Source organism: Lissotriton vulgaris, chromosome 8 (assembly GCF_964263255.1).
Source record: "Lissotriton vulgaris chromosome 8, aLisVul1.2, whole genome shotgun sequence".
Classification (NCBI taxonomy): domain Eukaryota; kingdom Metazoa; phylum Chordata; class Amphibia; order Caudata; family Salamandridae; genus Lissotriton; species Lissotriton vulgaris.
In genome coordinates, this window is record NC_141696.1 from 119,242,208 (window position 1) to 119,261,580 (window position 19,373).

The 19,373-nt window shown below is 41.0% G+C and overlaps 1 protein-coding gene across 5 annotated transcripts in view; it reads left to right on the forward strand.

Annotated features, from left to right (window-relative positions):
- LOC147693572 (beta-arrestin-1) overlaps positions 1-19,373 on the forward strand; it is a 903,972-nt gene that overhangs the window by 759,203 nt on the left and 125,396 nt on the right. For all 5 annotated transcript variants that reach the window (XM_086933800.1, XM_086933802.1, XM_086933801.1 and 2 more), the window contains 2 exons: positions 10,109-10,193; positions 14,525-14,597. In XM_086933800.1, coding sequence (XP_086789926.1) covers positions 10,109-10,193; positions 14,525-14,597 — 158 coding nt within the window. The remainder of the gene's footprint in view (positions 1-10,108; positions 10,194-14,524; positions 14,598-19,373) is intronic.

A 19,373-nucleotide genomic window follows, 5' to 3' on the forward strand; every position in this document is an offset into this window, starting at 1 on the left:
GAAAATAGCACTAAAATGCTGGATTATGCTTCTCACACCATTACGCTTAATTACAAATAGTTTCACAGTAATTATGCTAGAGAGAATTACGACAGTTACGCCCACCCCTACATACAACTACCCAAACTAACTGAGCTATAACAGGACTGTAAAATAGTAACTGTTAGGCCCAGCGGTAAGATACATCCGTAAGACAACCTGTGCTCACCCTTTGGTAGCTTGTCACAGAGCAGTCAGGCTTATCCTAAGGGTCAAACTGTAAAGTACTGGCACAGCACCGCCCTCGCAACACATTGGTAGTTCTTGTGCGATGAGGGCAGGTATGTTGATGATGTTCTTTAGGATACCAATAAGGTAGAAACTACAGAACAACTCATAGCAACAATTTGTGACAAATGGAGACCTTAAATGCAACACATAACATGGAGAGAATATCAAGATTTTACAAAGTTAATGGAAAGATGGGTTTTGTGGTGATTGCTGGAGTAGTTTGTTGTTAGAAGAATAAAACACTCCATGCTTTTCCCCTGCACCGTTTGGGGTAGGAACGTTTATACTTTCAGGATAAGCTAACCATAATTCCTTAAACTCCTAGAGCTTGTTCTCATAAAGTGATTAGATTGATGCTAATTTAAGACACGACTCAGTTTTGGGCTTACTGGTGGCAGTAATAGTCTGAAAGCTGAAACTGTGGTATTTTACCACCTTAGACCATGTTAAATGGTTTCTTGTCACAGAAACTTTAAAGGCCTGTGCTGCTGTTAGTTGGAGCTGTTGCAGATTTTGCCCTCATATTTGACGTAACACATAGAATAGGAAACAACAACATACACAACAAAACATAACAATGCAGTTAAAAAAATAATAGGACACAGTACAACAAAACAGTCAAAACAGAATGCAACACAACAGCCACAATACATCACAACAATAAAACAATGCAATAATGCAGCATGTCAAAAGTGGATTATTAGTTGAAGTCGATGATAGTCCGCCTCAAGTAATAATGACACTGTTTCTTACCAGGTCCACTTAGGTCTCAATAATTTAAACCTGAGCTCAACCCTTGTAGCATTAGCACACAGCAGACAGGCTTAACTTAGGAAAACAAGTGTAAAACATTTATTAGTGCCAAACTAGTTAATAAGTACAAAACACAGCACTATAAAATTCTACTCCATTTTATAAAAATAATATAAATTGTAATCTTCAATTAGATACCAAAACAACAAAAAAAATGATGCAGGGAACCGGAGATATGATTTTCCAAAGTTATAGATGTTTCTAACACCAAAAGTGCAAAGCTCAAATTGCAGGCATCTGGGTGCTGTAGACTGGGTCAAAGTAAAAAACAAAAGCTGACCACAATAAAGCGCGACTCAGATAAAGGCACCAGTTTTTCTACAGAAACGCTCCGACGAGGTAGTCAGCTAGTCAGGGTGCCGGCTGCACCCAAAGAAGGGCTCATTGTCATCGGCCATCTGGAGTGCAGGACCTCTCTTCGAGCCTAGACTTTCTCCGGAAGTTTGCGTGGGAAAGTTCCAAGTGGGTGAAGTCTGAAGTCTGTGCCCAAGGATTTTTCGTCAGCTGCTTCTCAGTGTCTGCCTCAGAAGAATCCACATACATTTGAGTTTGGACGTAGACACTTTTCTGGAAGTCAAAGTTCTTTCAGCTGGGCAAATCAGCAAGTTGAGTCTGACTGGCAATGCAACGTCAAAGGCTGGAGCTCAGCCGCGGTCCAGTGGAAGCCTCCGATTCTTTTCTGAAAATGTTTGCAAAGAGTTTCTAAGTGCCTGGTTTTTCAGTTCTTGCAGGAGAAGAGTACATTCTAACACCAACCAAGCGTCCAAAGCCTTTTGGGTGCCACTTGGAGGTTTATGACTAAATGTCCCAGGCAGCAACATCTAGGGCAAGTCCAGTTGGAACTGATCAGCTGGGCTTTCGAAACTGCAAGCTTCTTCCAGCTTTTGTGTTCCTGGAGTTTAGTTGGAGGCTAACCAACTAGTCCTTGGAGGTCACTTTTCTGTCCTGGTTTCAAGTGGGATTAGAACCAGCACCTGGGGCTTTTCTCCACAGGTTACAATAGGTGCAGGTCTCTTTCTATAGTCCAAAGAGTTTGGCAGATGCAGCCCTTCTTCTGTCTTCCTCAGATCCAGCAGTGTTCTGAAGAAGGTACTCAGGGGTGCCACTTTAATGCCTGGCACCAGGTTGTGGTTCAAAAAAACTCCCACTCCCTATCTAGTAGAGAAAACGTTTCCAGGGCAACCTTACCCACTTTGACATTACTTCCTAAGGGGTTGGCCCTAAACAACACCACAGTGCCTTGCTCTGCCAAAATCCAATATGTAAGAACCTTTTTTCCCTGGTTAAAGTTCTTACGTCACCGCTGAGGCATACCTAGAGATATGACACACTCCCCCTGCAAACCACTTCTGGAGCAGGCTTCCCCCCATTGGGGTTGGTGCCACTCAGCTGCTTGGACAATTGTGAGGGCAGGCCTAGTTGTGAGTTACATCTGCCTTTCACATGGAATGGCCTTTGAAGCTTGTGATTTTGGTTGGCACCACACCCTCCACCCCTCCCCCCACCGGACAATTTTGTCAGGAAGATGTCACATTTTTTTCAAACCAAGGCCCTTTTGTTCCCTTTCCTGGGAGCCATTCACACCTCCCAGTAAGCTGCCAGGTAACAGTTGGGGATTAACTCTGAAAAAGCTTCTGGAGCCTTTAGGCCAGAAAATGCCAACTTTCTATAAGTGAAATTTTAAAAATAGTGATTTAAAATCTGAGTTTCCTATCAGACTGGAATTCAAACTCCTATTAATTTAAGTCCTTGAATTATGGTTTCAGCTATTCAAAACTGAAGCTATGCATTATAAGGTCTTGTAATGTAACCCAGTGCTTTCCTATGGGAAGTCCAGTCTCGCCACAGTGAAAAACGACTTAGGAGATTTTTCACTGCACGGACAAGTTAAACCTAAGAACACGTCCTACATTTTAAATCCCTTGTGTCCTGCCATATAAGCTTTTAGGGCTTACCTTAGGGGTGACTTATTAGTATTAAAAAGGACTGGTTAGGCCTGTTAAAAGAGTGATCAAAGTGACGAATTTCAAACTGCCATGCTAGGTTTCTGTGGCAGGCTTAAAGACATGTTTCCAATGGTCACTTTATTGATATCACATTAGGTTCTACAGTCCACTGGTGCCATTAAATTTACTGGCCCTGGGGGGCAAGGTATTACGTACTAGAAATGTACAGGTAAGTTAAATATGCCAATCAGGGAATAGGCAACCGTACACATGTTTTTGGGGTCAAAGCACCTGCACTGGGGTCTGGCTAGCAGGGCCCTAGAGCAACAGCGTGGAAAAACCAGCTGCATCTGTCCAACATTTGGGGGTGATCATGCAAAAAGAAACCTTTCCTTACATAACACAACAGAAGAAACAACACAAAATGTCACCACTACAAAAAACGCGACAGAACAAATTTGTGTAAATATTCTTATCATACTTTACCACCTCCGCAAATCTGCTTTCATAGTATTATGGCAAAAGATGTTTGCACCAAGCACTGCCTTTGTTTACTACCAAAGACATTTTGTTGCACCCCTCAAAAACGTTTTTGAGATCTTGCCCCAGTCTCCTAATCCTGTTTGCTCTTTGCTTCTAGGTATATTGGACAATGGAAGTGGTGGCATGCACACCGTTGTAATCGCTATTTAATCCATAAAGTCCTTCTCCATCCTTGCCAATTTGCGTGCGAAACTGGGATTTGCCTTGCCCTCAAAGCACATTGTAAAGATGAGGCGGAGGCAGGAGATCGTAGTTGTAGATTTATTGTAGAGAAGAGAGCCGTCCAGCTTGAAGGGAAGACACAGCAGCTGCAACTGCTACACAGGGAACACTGGGGTGGAATCCTCAGTACACGGAGACCCCATAGATGACATCACAGGGTTCAGTGATGAAATGACAACAAGCAGTACACATTACAGATCACCACACACCTCCCCCCTTTTTTCAAAAGAAAAAAAAAAAAAAAAAACAATCCTAAAAGCAGAATAAAACTACAAGGAAAAGCAAATCAGATATAATCACGAAATCTGTTAGGCCTAACAGTTACTCTAGAGCTTTTCCTTAAACCATTACCAACATTGACAATTTTAGGTGAAGGAGCAGTTGCACGGGAAGGATCTTTAGCAACACGAGAAGTGCTCCACCAGTTGCCATTTGACAATTTGACAGCATTCTTGCGAACTTCCACAACTTGCTGAGAATCAAGAAATTTAGAAAAACCTTTCTTAACAGTGACAGGATTCTTAATTCTAACCCAATCACCTGCACGAATACTGTGAAAAGACTTCTTGCCTAATTCCACATTACAAGGCAGTGAACTGGAAGACTTTTTATTAGCACATTCCCAAACCTCTTCTAAATCACAGCCCCGGTGGAGACTTTTGACCATCCAAAAAGGGAAAGCCTGGGAGCAAGCTTTCCTTCCTCTCATAAGTTCGAAGGGAGAAAAACCCGTGGCAACATGAGGGGAAATCCAATAAGACCATATAAGATCTTTTACAGCTTGAAAGATTCAGTTATTAGACCTGAAAGCAGCCTGCACACATTCAACAATAACTCTATTGAACCTTTCGGTTTTGCCGTTGCTCTGGGGATGGTACAAAGGAGTTCTAGTATGTTTAATACAGCAGTTATTCAAAAAAACACCCATTTCCTTAGAAATGAACTGTACTCCGTTGTCAGTGAGAATTTCTTCCGGACAACCCTCCCTCAAGAAAATTTTACTTAAGCAATCAATGACACTTTTAGAGTTGGGAACATTGATAGGTTCAACTTCGACCCACCTAGAAAGGTGATCAACAAGGACCAGGAAGTATTTGGAAGTATTGGGAAGAACATGAAATGGACCTAGAAATTCCAGACCAATTTTCTGCCAAGCTCTAACAGGTGGGGGAACAACGGAATCACAAACACCTTCTAAGATAAGGACTTTGTCACTAGTGTTGCAACGTGTACAAAGTTTAATAGCCTCCACAATTTGATTGTCCATTTTAGGCCACCAAAAATTCGATCTGACATTTCTCTTGGTAATGGTGGCTCCTAGATGTCCAGAATGGGCATCAGCAATTATTTTCTATCGATAAACAGAAGGGGGAATGAATTTATCACCTCTAACAATTTTACCATTTTCTAAAGAAAGCTCTGAGTTAATTTTCCAATAGATCTGAAGTTCGGGAGAAAGAGATTTTTCTTTAGGCCACCCTTTTTGTATGAAGGAAGTTACATCTTTAAGGACAACATCATTTTCAACTGCTTTAATCCAATCACTTTCAGCAAAAGAAATAGAATCTTGGGAAATATTGGCCACAAAGCATTCTTCAATCTCAGTTTCCCAATCATTTTCGTCAGGATCTTGTATGGGAAACCTGGACAAACAGTCTGCCCGTTTATTTTTACCGCCAGGGATATAAATAACTTTGAAGTTAAACTCCAATAATTTAGTGGAAAGTCTAGCCAACTGTGCGGTTGTACGTTTCATATTTCTGCTTGACAAAATATCGACGAGAGGTCGATGGTCGGTTTGAAGGATAAACGGTCTACCCCACAAGTAAGATTTGAATTTCTCAACACTCCAAGCGCAAGCTAGGAGCTCTTTTTCTATGACCGAATATTTTCTTTCAACAGGACGGAGGGTCCTGGAGGCAAACCCCACTGTAAATTCCTTTCCATAAGCCAATTGTGAAAGAACAGCTCCTAAGCCATATTCACAAGCATCAACAGTGACCACAGTTTCTCTATTACCATTAAAAGGCTGAAGAGCAGGAGCTTTAGTGATGTGCTCTTTAATGAGCTGAAAGCCCTTTTCACACTCGTCAGACCAGCTGAAGGTGGCACCCTTTTTTAGTAGAAGTCTAAAACATTCAGTAGTCTTGGCATAGTCTCTCATGAATTTTGAGTAAAACTCACAAAGACCAAGAAAGGACAAAAGTTGTTCTTTGTTTGAGGGGGCACGAGCTTCAATAATGCTTTTAACTAAACCTGGTCTGGGCATGATGCCACTCTCAGAAATGGTATGACCAAGATATTCTACCTCTCTGGTTTTGAATACACACTTACTCTTCTGTAAAGTTACACCTCTTTGTTCTAGGATGTTAAAAACTTGGTCAATGGCTTTGTCATGCTCGGCCTCAGTTTGAGTAAAAATAAGAATATCATCTTGGAAAACGACTACGTTAGAGAGTTCCTCAAACATTTCGGACATGATTCGCTGAAAGACAGCAGCGGCAGAAGCCAGGCCAAAAGGAAGGCGACGAAATTGGAATACACCATCAGGTGTTACAAAAGCAGTGAGATGTGAGAGAGGATGCAATTCAATCTGGTGGTAGGCTGCCTTGAGATCAAGTTTGGAAAACCAGGTAGATGAGCCCACCTTTGCTATCAAATCCTCAATACGGGGAAGGGGAAAGCCATCGACCCAGATGGCCTCATTAAGACTGCGCAAACCCACACACATCCTAATGTCACCAGACCTTTTCCTGGTAAGTACAATGGGAGAAAGCCATAATGTGGATTATACTTTTTCAATAAGTTCTTGTTCACATAGTGACTTTAGGTGTTTGGACAAATCATCCCTAATACTAAGTGGGACATTTCTGAGTTTGTGTTTGACCGGGGTAATGTTATCTTTGACTTTAATAAAATGCTGAAAGTTGCTGATTTTACCAAGGCGATCTTCAAAAATGTTTTCATATTTGCACTCCCACAATTTACCATCCAAAATGTTGCATACAGGAACAGAAAATGAAGACGTAGAACAAGGGAGATTGCACCCTTCAATAAATACAGGGTTGGGTAAACAAGGTTTGATGGTAATACCAAATTCAGCTTGATGTAGAAGACCAAGAACATTAATGCCTCGCTTGGCAACATAAACCTTCCCTTTAATAGATTTGCCAAAAATAGAGATTTCAGCCCAGAAATAACCTAAAAGATTAATTCTGCTTCCTTCAAAAGCCACAGTTAGAACATCAGGGGGAAGTAAACACTTATCTTGCCAAAAATTAGAGTCTTTATCATGAGAAACAATAGTGATACGAGCCCCGGTATCTACAAGTAATTGAACGTGATGTTTTTCAATAATGGTGTCAACTTCGAGATCAGGGACGTGAAATGTTTGGCTGACGTTGTCACTGTCTTTCACAACAACTACATACTCCTGAGTAGTTACATCACATTCTGAATATTCAATTGAATTTTCTGGAGAATTTAAATCAGGGGAAGAATCACTCTCATTCATGACACACCGCACACTGCCTCTTCTACCTCTCATACAAACTCTTGAGAAATGACAATTTTTGCCACATTGGCTGCATTGTTGGTTGGCAGCAGGACAATTTTTGAAATTGGAAACATGGTAAGAAGAGCCACATCTGAAACAAAAAGTACTTTGACTAAATTGTCTGTTAGGCATAAAAGGTCTTTTAGTACCTGTAGTTCCCATTCTTCTAAAATAACCACGTGTGTCACGAGGAATAAAATTAGGTGTCTTGGTAGAAACAGACGCTTTAGTGGAGACTGCACTTGAAATAGAGGTATTGGAGAGAGTAACTTCCAATTGTTTAGAATCCTCCAAAGATGTCTCTATACTTTTAGCTATGTCAATAGCCTTATCCAGAGAAGGATCTTTGCAAGTTAATAATTTCCCTTGAATTTGTTTGCACGAACAGCGAGCAACAAGTTGATCCCTAATAAGTTGTGAGGTGAAATTATCAAATTCACATTTGGAAGCAAGTATTTTTAAAGCAGTAACAAAGGTGTCAATGCTTTCTTCAGGTTTTTGAGCCCTGGTGAAGAATTTGTAACAATGGACAACCATGTTTTTAGTTTTAACAAAATACTTGTCTAATTTGGCTATAGCTATGTCGAATTCATCTGGAGATTCACCAGAAGGCAGAACAAAAGGAGGTTTGACAACAAGCAGTACACATTACAGATCACCACACACATTCATTTAGAAAAGCCATGTGGGGAGCGCTTCAACAACGCTCCTCTCCCAGACCTCGGTATATTGGAGCCTGGCCTTGTAGATATTTATAAGTTAAGGACAGTGCTTCAAAAGTATGCCACGAAGGACAAAGTCCTCACCTTCAAAGTATTATAGCAGTTAAGACTCACTTTGACCAGTGCTCAAACTACCCGCTGTTGAATGTTTTAGTGATGAAAAATCAGCAGCCCTTTGATTAAAAAAAAAAAGGGCAAATACCTATGGATTCTCTCAATATGCGCGATTCATAAAGAAATTCCTAAATGTTTGCTTGCACATTTACCAATTTCTAGCAAACATTCTCAGAAATCTGCTTAGAAGCCTGATCCTAGTACATTTTTCTATTAAGGTCATGTGACATTCCCAGCGGGATAATGAGTCCCCTGTGAGGAGTTCTGAATTGAAGACAACTCCTCACAGGGGCAATATAATCCCAGCTGAAAATGCATATTTTTTTTCTATATGGAGGAAATAGTTTTCTGAGGTGATCCATTCACATTCCCACTCTGGAAAGACATCTACACCAGCCCTTGGTTGGAGTAAAAACATGACTTTTTCCAGGGTGGAAAGAGGAGTGAGAGGTGTTTGTGAATTTACTCTAACATATTTCTTTTTGGGCACTCACAAATTTCCAAGTCTCAAACCACATGTTGGAATTCCTTCACATGCATGTTTTCCCACCATTTGAGTGTACTTTATGGGTGCAGAGTACTTTACACTCGTATCAGAGATCTTCACACCTGTAAATGGGTTTACACTCAAATTAACCTTCAGTTATAGACCTCATAATGTTCCTAATTGATGCTAACAATGGTATGCTCTTCATGTGAGTTTAAAGTCCTACATTATAATCTTTTCCAGGATCCAGACACCAAGACAGTGCTTAAAATGGTACTAATTATCCCACCGAGGTGTTATGTAACACATTTTGTTTTTAAAAGTGCAATTATATCTACAGGCACACCTCTATCAAAGGAAATGTTAATTGATTCATTTAAAGTCTTTAGGGCTCTCAAAGTAGGATAGCACAATCAGACATTATATCTGCTAGGGAGCACATATTCTAAAGAGTGTTGCTGTTTGCAGTAATGGGGAGTTGTTTCAAAAGAAAGGGCCGCACATGTCTCCTGTATTCGGCCAGACTCGTCTCTCCACAAATCACCAAATCTAAGAAAGGACACACAATGGCAGGAACATTAATTGTGATTTTATATAATTAAACATTTTTTAAATAATGCAATTATTACAGTGTCTGGGGAAAGGTAAACCCAATACCTTCAGAAACAATTAACTTGGACTTTGTCATTTGTTAGAGGGCATTAAACAAAAGAATGTAAACAGCCATAAGGGGCCTTTCATTCATTACAGAGCATTTAAAAATGCATTGCTCTGCGGTGCCCATGAGGAACACGTTCAAAACGTGGAATGGGATGGGGAGTCCTCAAGTACCCTGAATCCCCTGAAACTTAGGTGATTCGGGTTCAGAAGAATACATCTTCAATAGTCTAGTCAAAATTACTGACACTTTACATTGTCTGAAATATACACTTTAATGGAAAACCTGCAACATTTTTTTAACACGGGTTGTTCCATGTAAAGCTTTCACAAGTGAAATAAAATACACCAATAAACTGTAAGTATTATCTGACATAGGCAGGATTTATAGTTGGGCAGATGGGTTATTCCTTCACATACGTGACAGATATCCCGTCCACCATATTACAAGTGCCATTGAATATATTGCAGACGTGATATACAACATGTTTGTGATGGATTAACCCATCCGCGGAACTCTACATTAAGTGCCAATGGATATAATTCGCTAGTAATACGGCAGACAGGATATCTGTCATGTTTGTGATGGAGTAACCGGTCCCCTGAAGTCTAAATCAGGTGCCACTTGATATAATGCACTAGTGATACAGTGGACAGGATATCTGTCATGCTAGTGATGGAGTAACCCGTCCTCCAGCTCTAAATCAGGTGCGTAGTTTTGTTTTATCCTGTATTTGTAAAACTTATTTTATCTTTATTTTCCTTTTTGTGTCTGCAGATCTATTACCACGGAGAACCCATAAATGTCAATGTGCATGTTACAAATAATACGAACAAGACAGTGAAGAAAATAAAAATTTCAGGTAAGGCAAAATCAAATTTCAATGAGTCATTTGGAAATATGGGTCATGTTTATCATCTGAATGAAACTGCTTTTTATTATTTAAATATATGCCAAATAAATCTATTGACATCTTTCCATGCCTCATGTGTGCTACGATAATCATTGAATGAGAGAAACTACAATAAGAGATGGTTAAATTTTTACTTTAAAAAAAAGATGGATTGAAACTTCAATGCTGCATCTTGTTTAGGCTTTTAACTTCATTCTACTAAGAGTATGCCTGGCTACTTTGGAAGACACTGCTTTCAGTGATCAAATAAATATGTCCCAAGTTATCACAGTAATTTGTTGTTGCAAAGTCATCCTGTGCCCTGGGCACCCCCAACTTTTTGCTGACTGATACTGGTGGTAACTGATTTTTACTGGCCCTGGGCTCTGCCTTACCAGGCCCAGGGCCAGTGCTAAGCTGAAAGAGACAAATTAGAATACAGTTAAAGCACCTAACATACACTAGGGTACATTATGGTATGGTGGGGTACCCCTGTATTTGGCATGACCTACCGCATAAGCTCATAGTATATAATAGGGCATGGAATTGAAACTGCCTAGAAGTCCTCAGTACCCTGGGGCATGGCAGTTTAGAGGTCAGCAACTTTTTCTACACTTGCATTTGTGCACTGCTGAAGCCTGAGGTCAGTTTGAAAGCAGCACTGGGTGTCAGGACTGCTTTTAAAAATAGAATAGTACCCAAATTCAACTTTGGTGGTAGGGCCCTTAAAATGGATAACCTACAATATTTAGGCATATTAGGGACCCCCAGGGTCTTCCCTAGTTATCCCAAGGGTGGGGGTCAGGTATTTATAAGGTACACCCTTATAAAATATGTTTTTATATGCCTGGGTTAAGTGAAATTTCACAGTTCTCTCCCCACATTGTGGTAAAGTGCTGCTCAAATTCGACTTTGATGCTAGAAGCACTGTGGCAGGAGGATCTGCAATATTTCTGCAGATTCAAAACCCCTAAAGTCTCCCCTAGTTGCACAGGGGGTGGGGGCCCTGTAGAAATTAGGGAAATACTTATAAAATATGTTTTTATAAGCCCTGGTGCTAGAAAACTGGCCCAAGTCATTTTCCCCATTGCAAATCCCAGGCCACATAGGTTAACACTGCAGGAAGTTATTAAATAATAACTTCTGATAGGAAGGAGATAGAGCTACCGTTCAAACACTTCCTAGAATGGTATTGAAAAATCCAACAATATTATATTGTTGAATTTCTCCTAAAATGTACATACAAGAAGTTATAAGACTTTCTTGCTTGTAAGTCCAAATTCAGCCTTCCAGTGGCCTGTCCTGATTGATCAGAGTTAAGTGGATTAGCCAGGCTGCTTTGAAGAGGTGATAAAGAGCCCCTGGGGTTAACAACTCTGCTGGGAGGGCAGTGTGCCGTTGCATAGGAATGCCAGGCCAGGGAGTAGAGTGGTAAACCATGCTCTTCAAAGGCAGAGGGCAGGCCTTGTGTCAGTTACACATTTACACTTTTGACCCAGAGTCAGGGCCAGGCTCAAGGAAGATATGCACAGATGGTAGTGGGAGAGTCTATGGAAATAAGCCATCCCTGGGGGTGTGTTTAGCCAGGCTGTGACTCTCTGCTGTAAAATCAGCCATTATGGATTTGGAAGATTTGATGCAATCTGGGACAAAATAATGCCACACTCTACAGGATGTGGTCATTGCCTTGAGGAGTTACCCTGCTCCCATTGGTCAGGAGTGACCTGCTGCTTGACCCAGAGATTTGAATAAGTATCTGAGCGGGGCAGAGCCCTCCAGATCTGCTGCTTGAAACTTATTGAAGCAAGAAGTGCCCTGCTGAGAAGATTTTGCTGTGCATAGAATTCTAAGGCCCGACCTCTGAAAACTGCACCATATGAAACTACAGCCCTGTGGATTATTTTGCTGGAAAAGGACTAAAGAGTGGACTCCCTGAAAGCTACAGGTTAAAAGAGCTCCACTGGAACATCACCAACTAAATCTACACCTTGGAGACCCATCAGTGGATTTGTGAGGGTTTTGTACCAGTGGATTGTGGTAACTGAAGTCCTCAACTTTCAAGGACCATCTTGGAGCTTCCAGACCCTTGGAGTGAGTTTGAGACACTTTGGGACCCCTTGAGGAACTTCAGGAAGAAGTTCAAAAGTTTGGAGAACTTTGGACCAACTTTGAAAAAAAAGCGTCATAGAGGAACCGACTCAACTTGGCCAGCCAAGCCACCTGCCTTCAACTGCGAGCCGGCCAAGCAAACCAAGTTCGTCCCACTAAAACCTCCATAGCTCCAACTTCCAGAGATTGACCGGGACTAGAGAAAATCTGAAACCGGCGAACCCTCACTGGATCCGACTACACAAGGAGCATCAAGAGACCCCGTGAGAAAAAGCTCCAGAAAAGTTTCTAAGTCTGCTTGTAGAAAAGGTGCCCAGGAGCAACCGCGAGAGCCAAGCCGCCTGCCTTCCATCATGTGTCAGCCTGAATTCCTGGGTTATCCCGCTGAAGCAATTTTAAAATATTTTCTAGGTCCACTCCAGGGAAATTGACCGGGACCTCGTCACAAGTCAAGCCGGCGAACCCTTACCTAATCCGGACTGGCTAGATCTTCGAGGGGCCTCGGGAAGAAAAGCTCCAGAAAGGTTTCTAAGTGTGAAGGTAGAAACTGAGACCGGGACCTGCCGGGGGCTGTAGCCGCTCAGGGCTCCATACCGTCCGGCCTGAAACTTTGACTTTGCCCCGGTCTATCGCTAGCAGGTATCACAATATGGTGCTACAATCTTCTAAGTGCTATATTTTATTAAATCTTTGAAAATTCATATCTCCGGTTGCCTACCTCAGATTTTTGTCGTTTTGGTGTTTTTTAAAGATACAAATATCTCCTACTTTCATAAATTGGTGTTGGATTTTTATTATGTGTTGTGTCTTAATTATTTACTGAAATGTTGTTTTTAAATGCTTTACATACCTGTCTTTGAAGTTAAGCCTGTCTGCTCGCAGCCTCGTTACCAAGGGTTGAGCATAGGAATAATTTTCTAAGACCTTTGCTGGATCCTACCATTTGTTAGTGGCCTCATTGCCAGTGGCAGACCTACATTTGCCCCTACCAATAACCTACTTTCAAACATTTGTTTACAAAAATAGCAGGTCTACTACCACTGGGAATAGAAGAGGAATTTGAGTGACAGTCAGGTCCAGGCTCAGCCCTTCAAAGATCAGAGTCTCAAGTGGCAGAGCACAGAACTACCTGATTTTGTCAGCCTGGGAGTCTATTTACACCTGGATCAGGCTATCTCGGTCTGTACCCAGCTACAGTCATAAGAGGATGGGAAATCCCAGTATACATTGTTGCTGTTTTCTGACTCGAAAGAGGGTCATTCATTATTCCTGATACATGGTGTAATCCTTAAATAAAGAAAATTAGCTAAAATATTACTTGAAAAATATCTATATTCTGAAAACAAAATCTTTTACTCAACCAAAGTATTTGCTATCAATATACAGAGTTTGTTGGACAAATGTATTTAGCATTACCGTAAAATTGGACTTCCATAACCATGACGAAGAGCGATTATGTGTAACTATGGAACAAACATTTGCATAAATTAAGTATGAGTGGAGAGTTATTTTCATTAGTTGCGCTCTTGAGAAGCCATGCTGTAGAGCTACAATGAAGAGACTGTGTCCTTGACAGACTGAATTAATCCAGTCTATTTCAGGAATTAGCCATTCTATGTACTAACAGCCAGACTTTGCAAGTACTTCTCACTTACAATGGATTCCTTCAAAGAGATATGTTGGTATTTATTTAACAAACAAGGACACATTATTTGTGTCACATTCACATTTTCCTGCATTGTGCCTCTGGCACATGCTTTTCTCCCAACACCTTCTTAGGCTGTTATTTGTAAGAGTTCAGGCATTTTTGTTTATAGAAGAATTTCCACCCAATATGTGTGTTCCAAGCCTCCTTTGTGTAAGTTGGGAATTTGGAGAAGTGAAGGTAAGTGCTACAATTAATATATTGAAACAGTTCCACCCTAGCATGTTCAAGAAAGGGATCCCTACCCAGGAACTTAAAAAGGTGTTTTTATATATAAAAATAAGGTGTAAGAAAAAGTATGTATGGGGGCAGAGGCAGGCATTTATTGGTCAGAGTGGGGCCTCTCTTTTGAGCCTTGTGCCCTGTAACTTTGCTACATTCATATTAATGAACGACTTAACTTTTCATAAGTAATAGAACTATTAATCTGATAATCTTGCATCATGCTCTTCATTGACAATACTTCTTTGTTCTCGTTTGTGCACAGTACGCCAGTATGCGGATATTTGCTTGTTTAACACTGCCCAGTACAAATGTCCAGTTGCTGTGGAAGAGGCTGAGTAAGTACCGAATGCTCATTTCTTCAGATTTCTTAAGAAATAATGCAAATATGTATTACCAATATATTTAAGTACCTGTACATGTGTGAGGCCAGGCCCCAAAGAGGTGTTCAGCAACATCACAAAGGATGAGGCCAGAGGCCAAGTACTTTGTAATGCCATTAGCTGGTGGGTAGTAAAATACAGAAATAACTCCTAAATCCCCTGGGCTCCGGGTTCCGGTGCCACTATACCTGCTGCCCTTGATAGCTACAGCTCTGGCAGTGCAAAGTTGGGTATGGTAGTAATCCACGACTCAATCTGATGCCATTAAACTGTTAACACAATATGAATGTTGTAATGTCAAAATGTATACGTAGCACAAATATCGGGCACGTTAGTATTGCAGTATATTTACCATTTTATCGCAAGGAAGTAGCCACTCCTTTCTTATCCACTCCTTAATCAGGACTAATGACTGCTTAAAAGAATGAGTGAAAACTGGGCTCCAGTGAGTGTAGGCTCGACCAGTAGTTTCATGTTCAGAGAAAGAACACTGTATCCATGTATGTGCTTTGACTTAACAAATGGGTACAGTCTAGGAATTGTAAGAAGTTAATAAAACCAAGTATGCCATTAAAATGTGAATACTCTGCAGTGCTATGAACTCATTCTTAGAGTTAGGACAAAACTAAGGTGTTCTGGCCTCTTACTATCTTATGCGTTCTCCCCACAGTCTTGATGTTCCCTGCTGCTCAGCCAGTGAGTGAGGTCATTGTGTGGTTGGAATGTTGAGAGTGTTTGTGTTTGGATGATTGGACATTTGGAGTGAGAAGGGCTGAGCAGCAGGATGCTGTTACTGTTGGGGCTTTACCTGTAACCTGATTTATAACTAATATTAGAACATTGGAATGTCGAGAGCTCCATTGCAGACAATGGAGTGCTCCATGTTTTACAAAGGCTTCTCGAAGCTCGAGGGGATTTAAATCCCCTTGAGCTTCAAGAAGCCTTTGTTTTATTTGTTAGAACTTTCTGCACTCTAGTGGCAGAATGTTCTAATAGCCTTATAGCCCTTTGTAGCAGGGCTATACCGACTATTAAAGTCCCTCGCCTTCGGTTCGGGCCTTTAACGCCGGAGCCGGCCTTTAATAGTCGGTATAGCCAGCTACGGCGGGCTATAAGGCTATAATCTTTTGTAACCTACAAGACTACATCCTTGATAGTAACATAGGGATTCTTCAGAAGACACCAGGCTGTTGACACAGAGCTGTAGACATGTAGGCTTGCACTAAGAATGTAGCATCTGACTACGTCCAGATTCGGGGCCCAACTCACATACTAGCTGTACTTTTAGAACCCAATTAATAGAGCTATTTGCATACGTAAGTTCAATATTCATGTGTAAATGACATGCCTTACAAATGTAAATTCACATTTGAAATTCACAAAATATGAATTTAAAGTTACAAAGTGTACTTAAACATAATATTACACTAGTGTGGTGTAATATAAGGCATGTATCATTAAACCCTCAAATTAAGTTGTCATGCCCAGTAGATTTTTTTGGCCTGACAAGGAAACTGCAGAATTTTTGGAGAAAAGGAAACTGGTTGGTGCCCTTATTTTAGTACTCCTCCTGCAACCGGTCCTTGTGTATAACCCTGTCTCCAGGGCTTTAAGTGTGCCGGGTTGCGCCGGTGCTGAGCACTGGCACTTCTAAAAAGCAGCTGTCGAGATCTCCATTTTTGCCATCACCTTCCGGGTGAAAAAAAATCGTAACTCTACTGCAGTACCACCATTCACGGCATTTGGGGTACCTTCGAAGAGACTCGTTAAAGTTGTCATTATTTCAGAACTGAAGGACTGTCATATTTTATTCAACGAAGTCACAGTTGTTGCTTATGCAACCAACAACCATTGACAAAGCCAAGGTGTAATATTACTTGCTGGATTATACATCTGGATGCAATGACAGAAGCAGCAAAATACCAGTCGGGCCCACACAATGCTAAGCACAGATTTTTCGATCACGTCTTTTAAGCCATGCCCTTAATTACAGTGTTTTGATCCCACTTATCCAATATCTTATAAACCTTTCTCATTCGTGGTGTTCTATGTAGCATGGAGGGGCCAGCTCATGCGTGCATCATGTTTGGATACATGGAGTCCTGAACAATACTTCTTGTTAAAAATATAAAACCCACAGAAGCTTAATGCTACTTTTCTTTCTCTTTCCTTCAAGACAGATCTTGCCCTGTCCCCTCTCCTTGTTGCCACAGTTCAGCTGCAGTGTTTAGAAAGAGCATCCAAGAGTGGACACTTTACATCTCTGTCATGTTAGCATGAATCTTAGAAAATCATGGCTATAAAGCCCACATGTTAATAGCTGCACGTTTTAAAGAATATATGATTTTACCACGCTTACAAGTTCCACGCATGGCATTACCACGCGAATTTTAGTTCGCAAGTGGCTTTACCACGCAGCTTTTTAGAACGCAGGTTTTAACATCGCCAAAAAAAAAAACGCTACGAAACTTCTAACGTCCCTTAGGCACATATGTCATTGTGATCTTTATAACGACAGTGATAGGTGTGCGCTTTAATTTATATATATTTTTTAATAAAGATTATATTCTTACCTGTCACCTGCTCGCCTTTCTCCAGCAGCCCTTACTTTCATCCACCATGGAAACAAGCGTCAAAACACGTCTACCAAAATTAAAAAAGGACTGCTATTTTGACGTACACGGTACGTCTTTGGGGGAGGCTCTTTCCTTTTACTTCAGAGGTACTGAAGAGCGTTTTTTTTAATTAAAGTAACCCGCTCCTTGGTTTTTGTTTTTTATGGGGGGGAGAACCCCCCACCCCCCCCCCCCTTCACCCCCCCCCCAGCCTCCCCCCAAGCCCACACAGTTCGTACAGGCAGAACGACTGGAAGGAATATCACTTGCGTGGTAAAGACGGTCGTGGAAGGCACCCGCGTTCAAAAGACGTTTGCGTGGTAAGTGTACCGTGGTAAACGTTATGCGTGGTAATGCCTTCGTAGTAAATGATGTTTCCCCATTTTAAAGAGCTTTGTTATAAGGAAGCAGCCCTGCTTTCTAGGAGCTATATTTGTATCACTCACTCTAGTCTAATGCAGTCAAAGATCACCATTAACCACGTTCGTGTGCACCAAAGGCGGTGTTGTAGATAACGTTTTAAATACATATAAAAGGCATGCCACTCATGTTACATGGGTAAGTACTGTCTCAGGGCAGAGGGTGGGTGTTCCCAGTTAGCGATGCCCTGAAAGGTTTGGAAACACCCACACGTTCATGAGTTTGTAGGTATTCACGCTCTTCTTTACGGCCCATTCCCACCCTGGAAAATATTTACTCTTAACAGTGGCAGCAGGAGTGAATCAGATCCTAGGATAGACTTGCTAATGGAGGAATCACAAAATGGGCGGAGGTGTACGTGAAGCAGATTGTCCTTGAGGAATATATTTTGCCTGTGGAAACAAAGTTGCAAAACTACCTGTGCAATTGTACTAATACCAAGGCATTTTTTTTGTAGGGAAAATTCTATACTATGTGCAATTACCCATGCAGAACTGAATTTGAATAGACCTAGTTGGAAACTCACCAAACATTTCTTTCAAAGGTTTCCAGGAGTATTTTAGAAACTATGCTGCGATTAGCAAAGGCATCCAAAAGTAACATTTTAAACAAGTCTGCGACTATCACAGGTTTCCAGGAGTAATTTATAAATCAACCTGTGGCTGTCACAGGTTACCAGGAGGATTTTGGGAACTAAACTGTACCTTTTGCAGGTCTTCCAGAGTATTCTTGGAAACCAACCTGTGACTGTCTAAGGTTTCTAAGGATATCTAAGAAACCAACATAAGGCTGTCAAAGGTTTCCAAGCGTACTCTTAGAAAGTAAGAGCTAGATGTATGAAGCCTTTTAGTGGTCGCAAACGGACCAATTTGAAAAAGCAGACATGCATTTAGGGATGTACAAAGCCCAGTTTGCGATTCGGTAATTTGTTATCGAATCGCAATTTGGGTTTTGCAAATTGATATTTGGAAGGGGCATGTTGAGGGCGTCCCTTCCTAATACCAAATTGAAGTAGTATTTACAAATCGCAAACCATTTGCAATTTACCGCCAATTGAAATTTGATGGTCAATTCCCTTCCCCTTTGGGAATAGTTTCATTTATTTTTTATTTTTTTGTAAACACATCTAGTTTTCCTTTAAGGAAAACAGGATGCGTTTAAAAAAAAAAGATTTCTTTATTTAAAAGCAATCACAGACATGGTGGTCTGCTGACCCCAGCAGGCCACCATCCCTGTAATGGCAGTGAATCATAGTGGTTCACAAGTTGTTACCTACGTCATTAATATTTACGAGGTAGGTCTATTTGCGATCCAATACAACTATCAAATTACTATTCTGTTCTTTGTTGTTGCTGCAAGTTTCCAGAAGTAGTGCTGAAAACATTTGGGGATTCTAAAAAAGTTTAAATCTGCATTCAAGCAAGAGAATTAACCCAAAGATACCAATTTGCAATTCTACCTGCCCTTAACTGCTCTCACGACACAACCTGTATTTTCTTTCAGCTACCAACTCCATGCGCCCACCATCACTTTTTCACAATAAATACACTTACAAAGCACCATTTAATAATTACTCCATGTGTTACCACGATTGAAGCTCTTTATAACAACTATGGAAGGATGAGAAGCTAGGTGGCCCCTCAAAGATGCAAAACCGTGATCTTCAACTATCTCCACATTGGGTGCACAAGCCAAC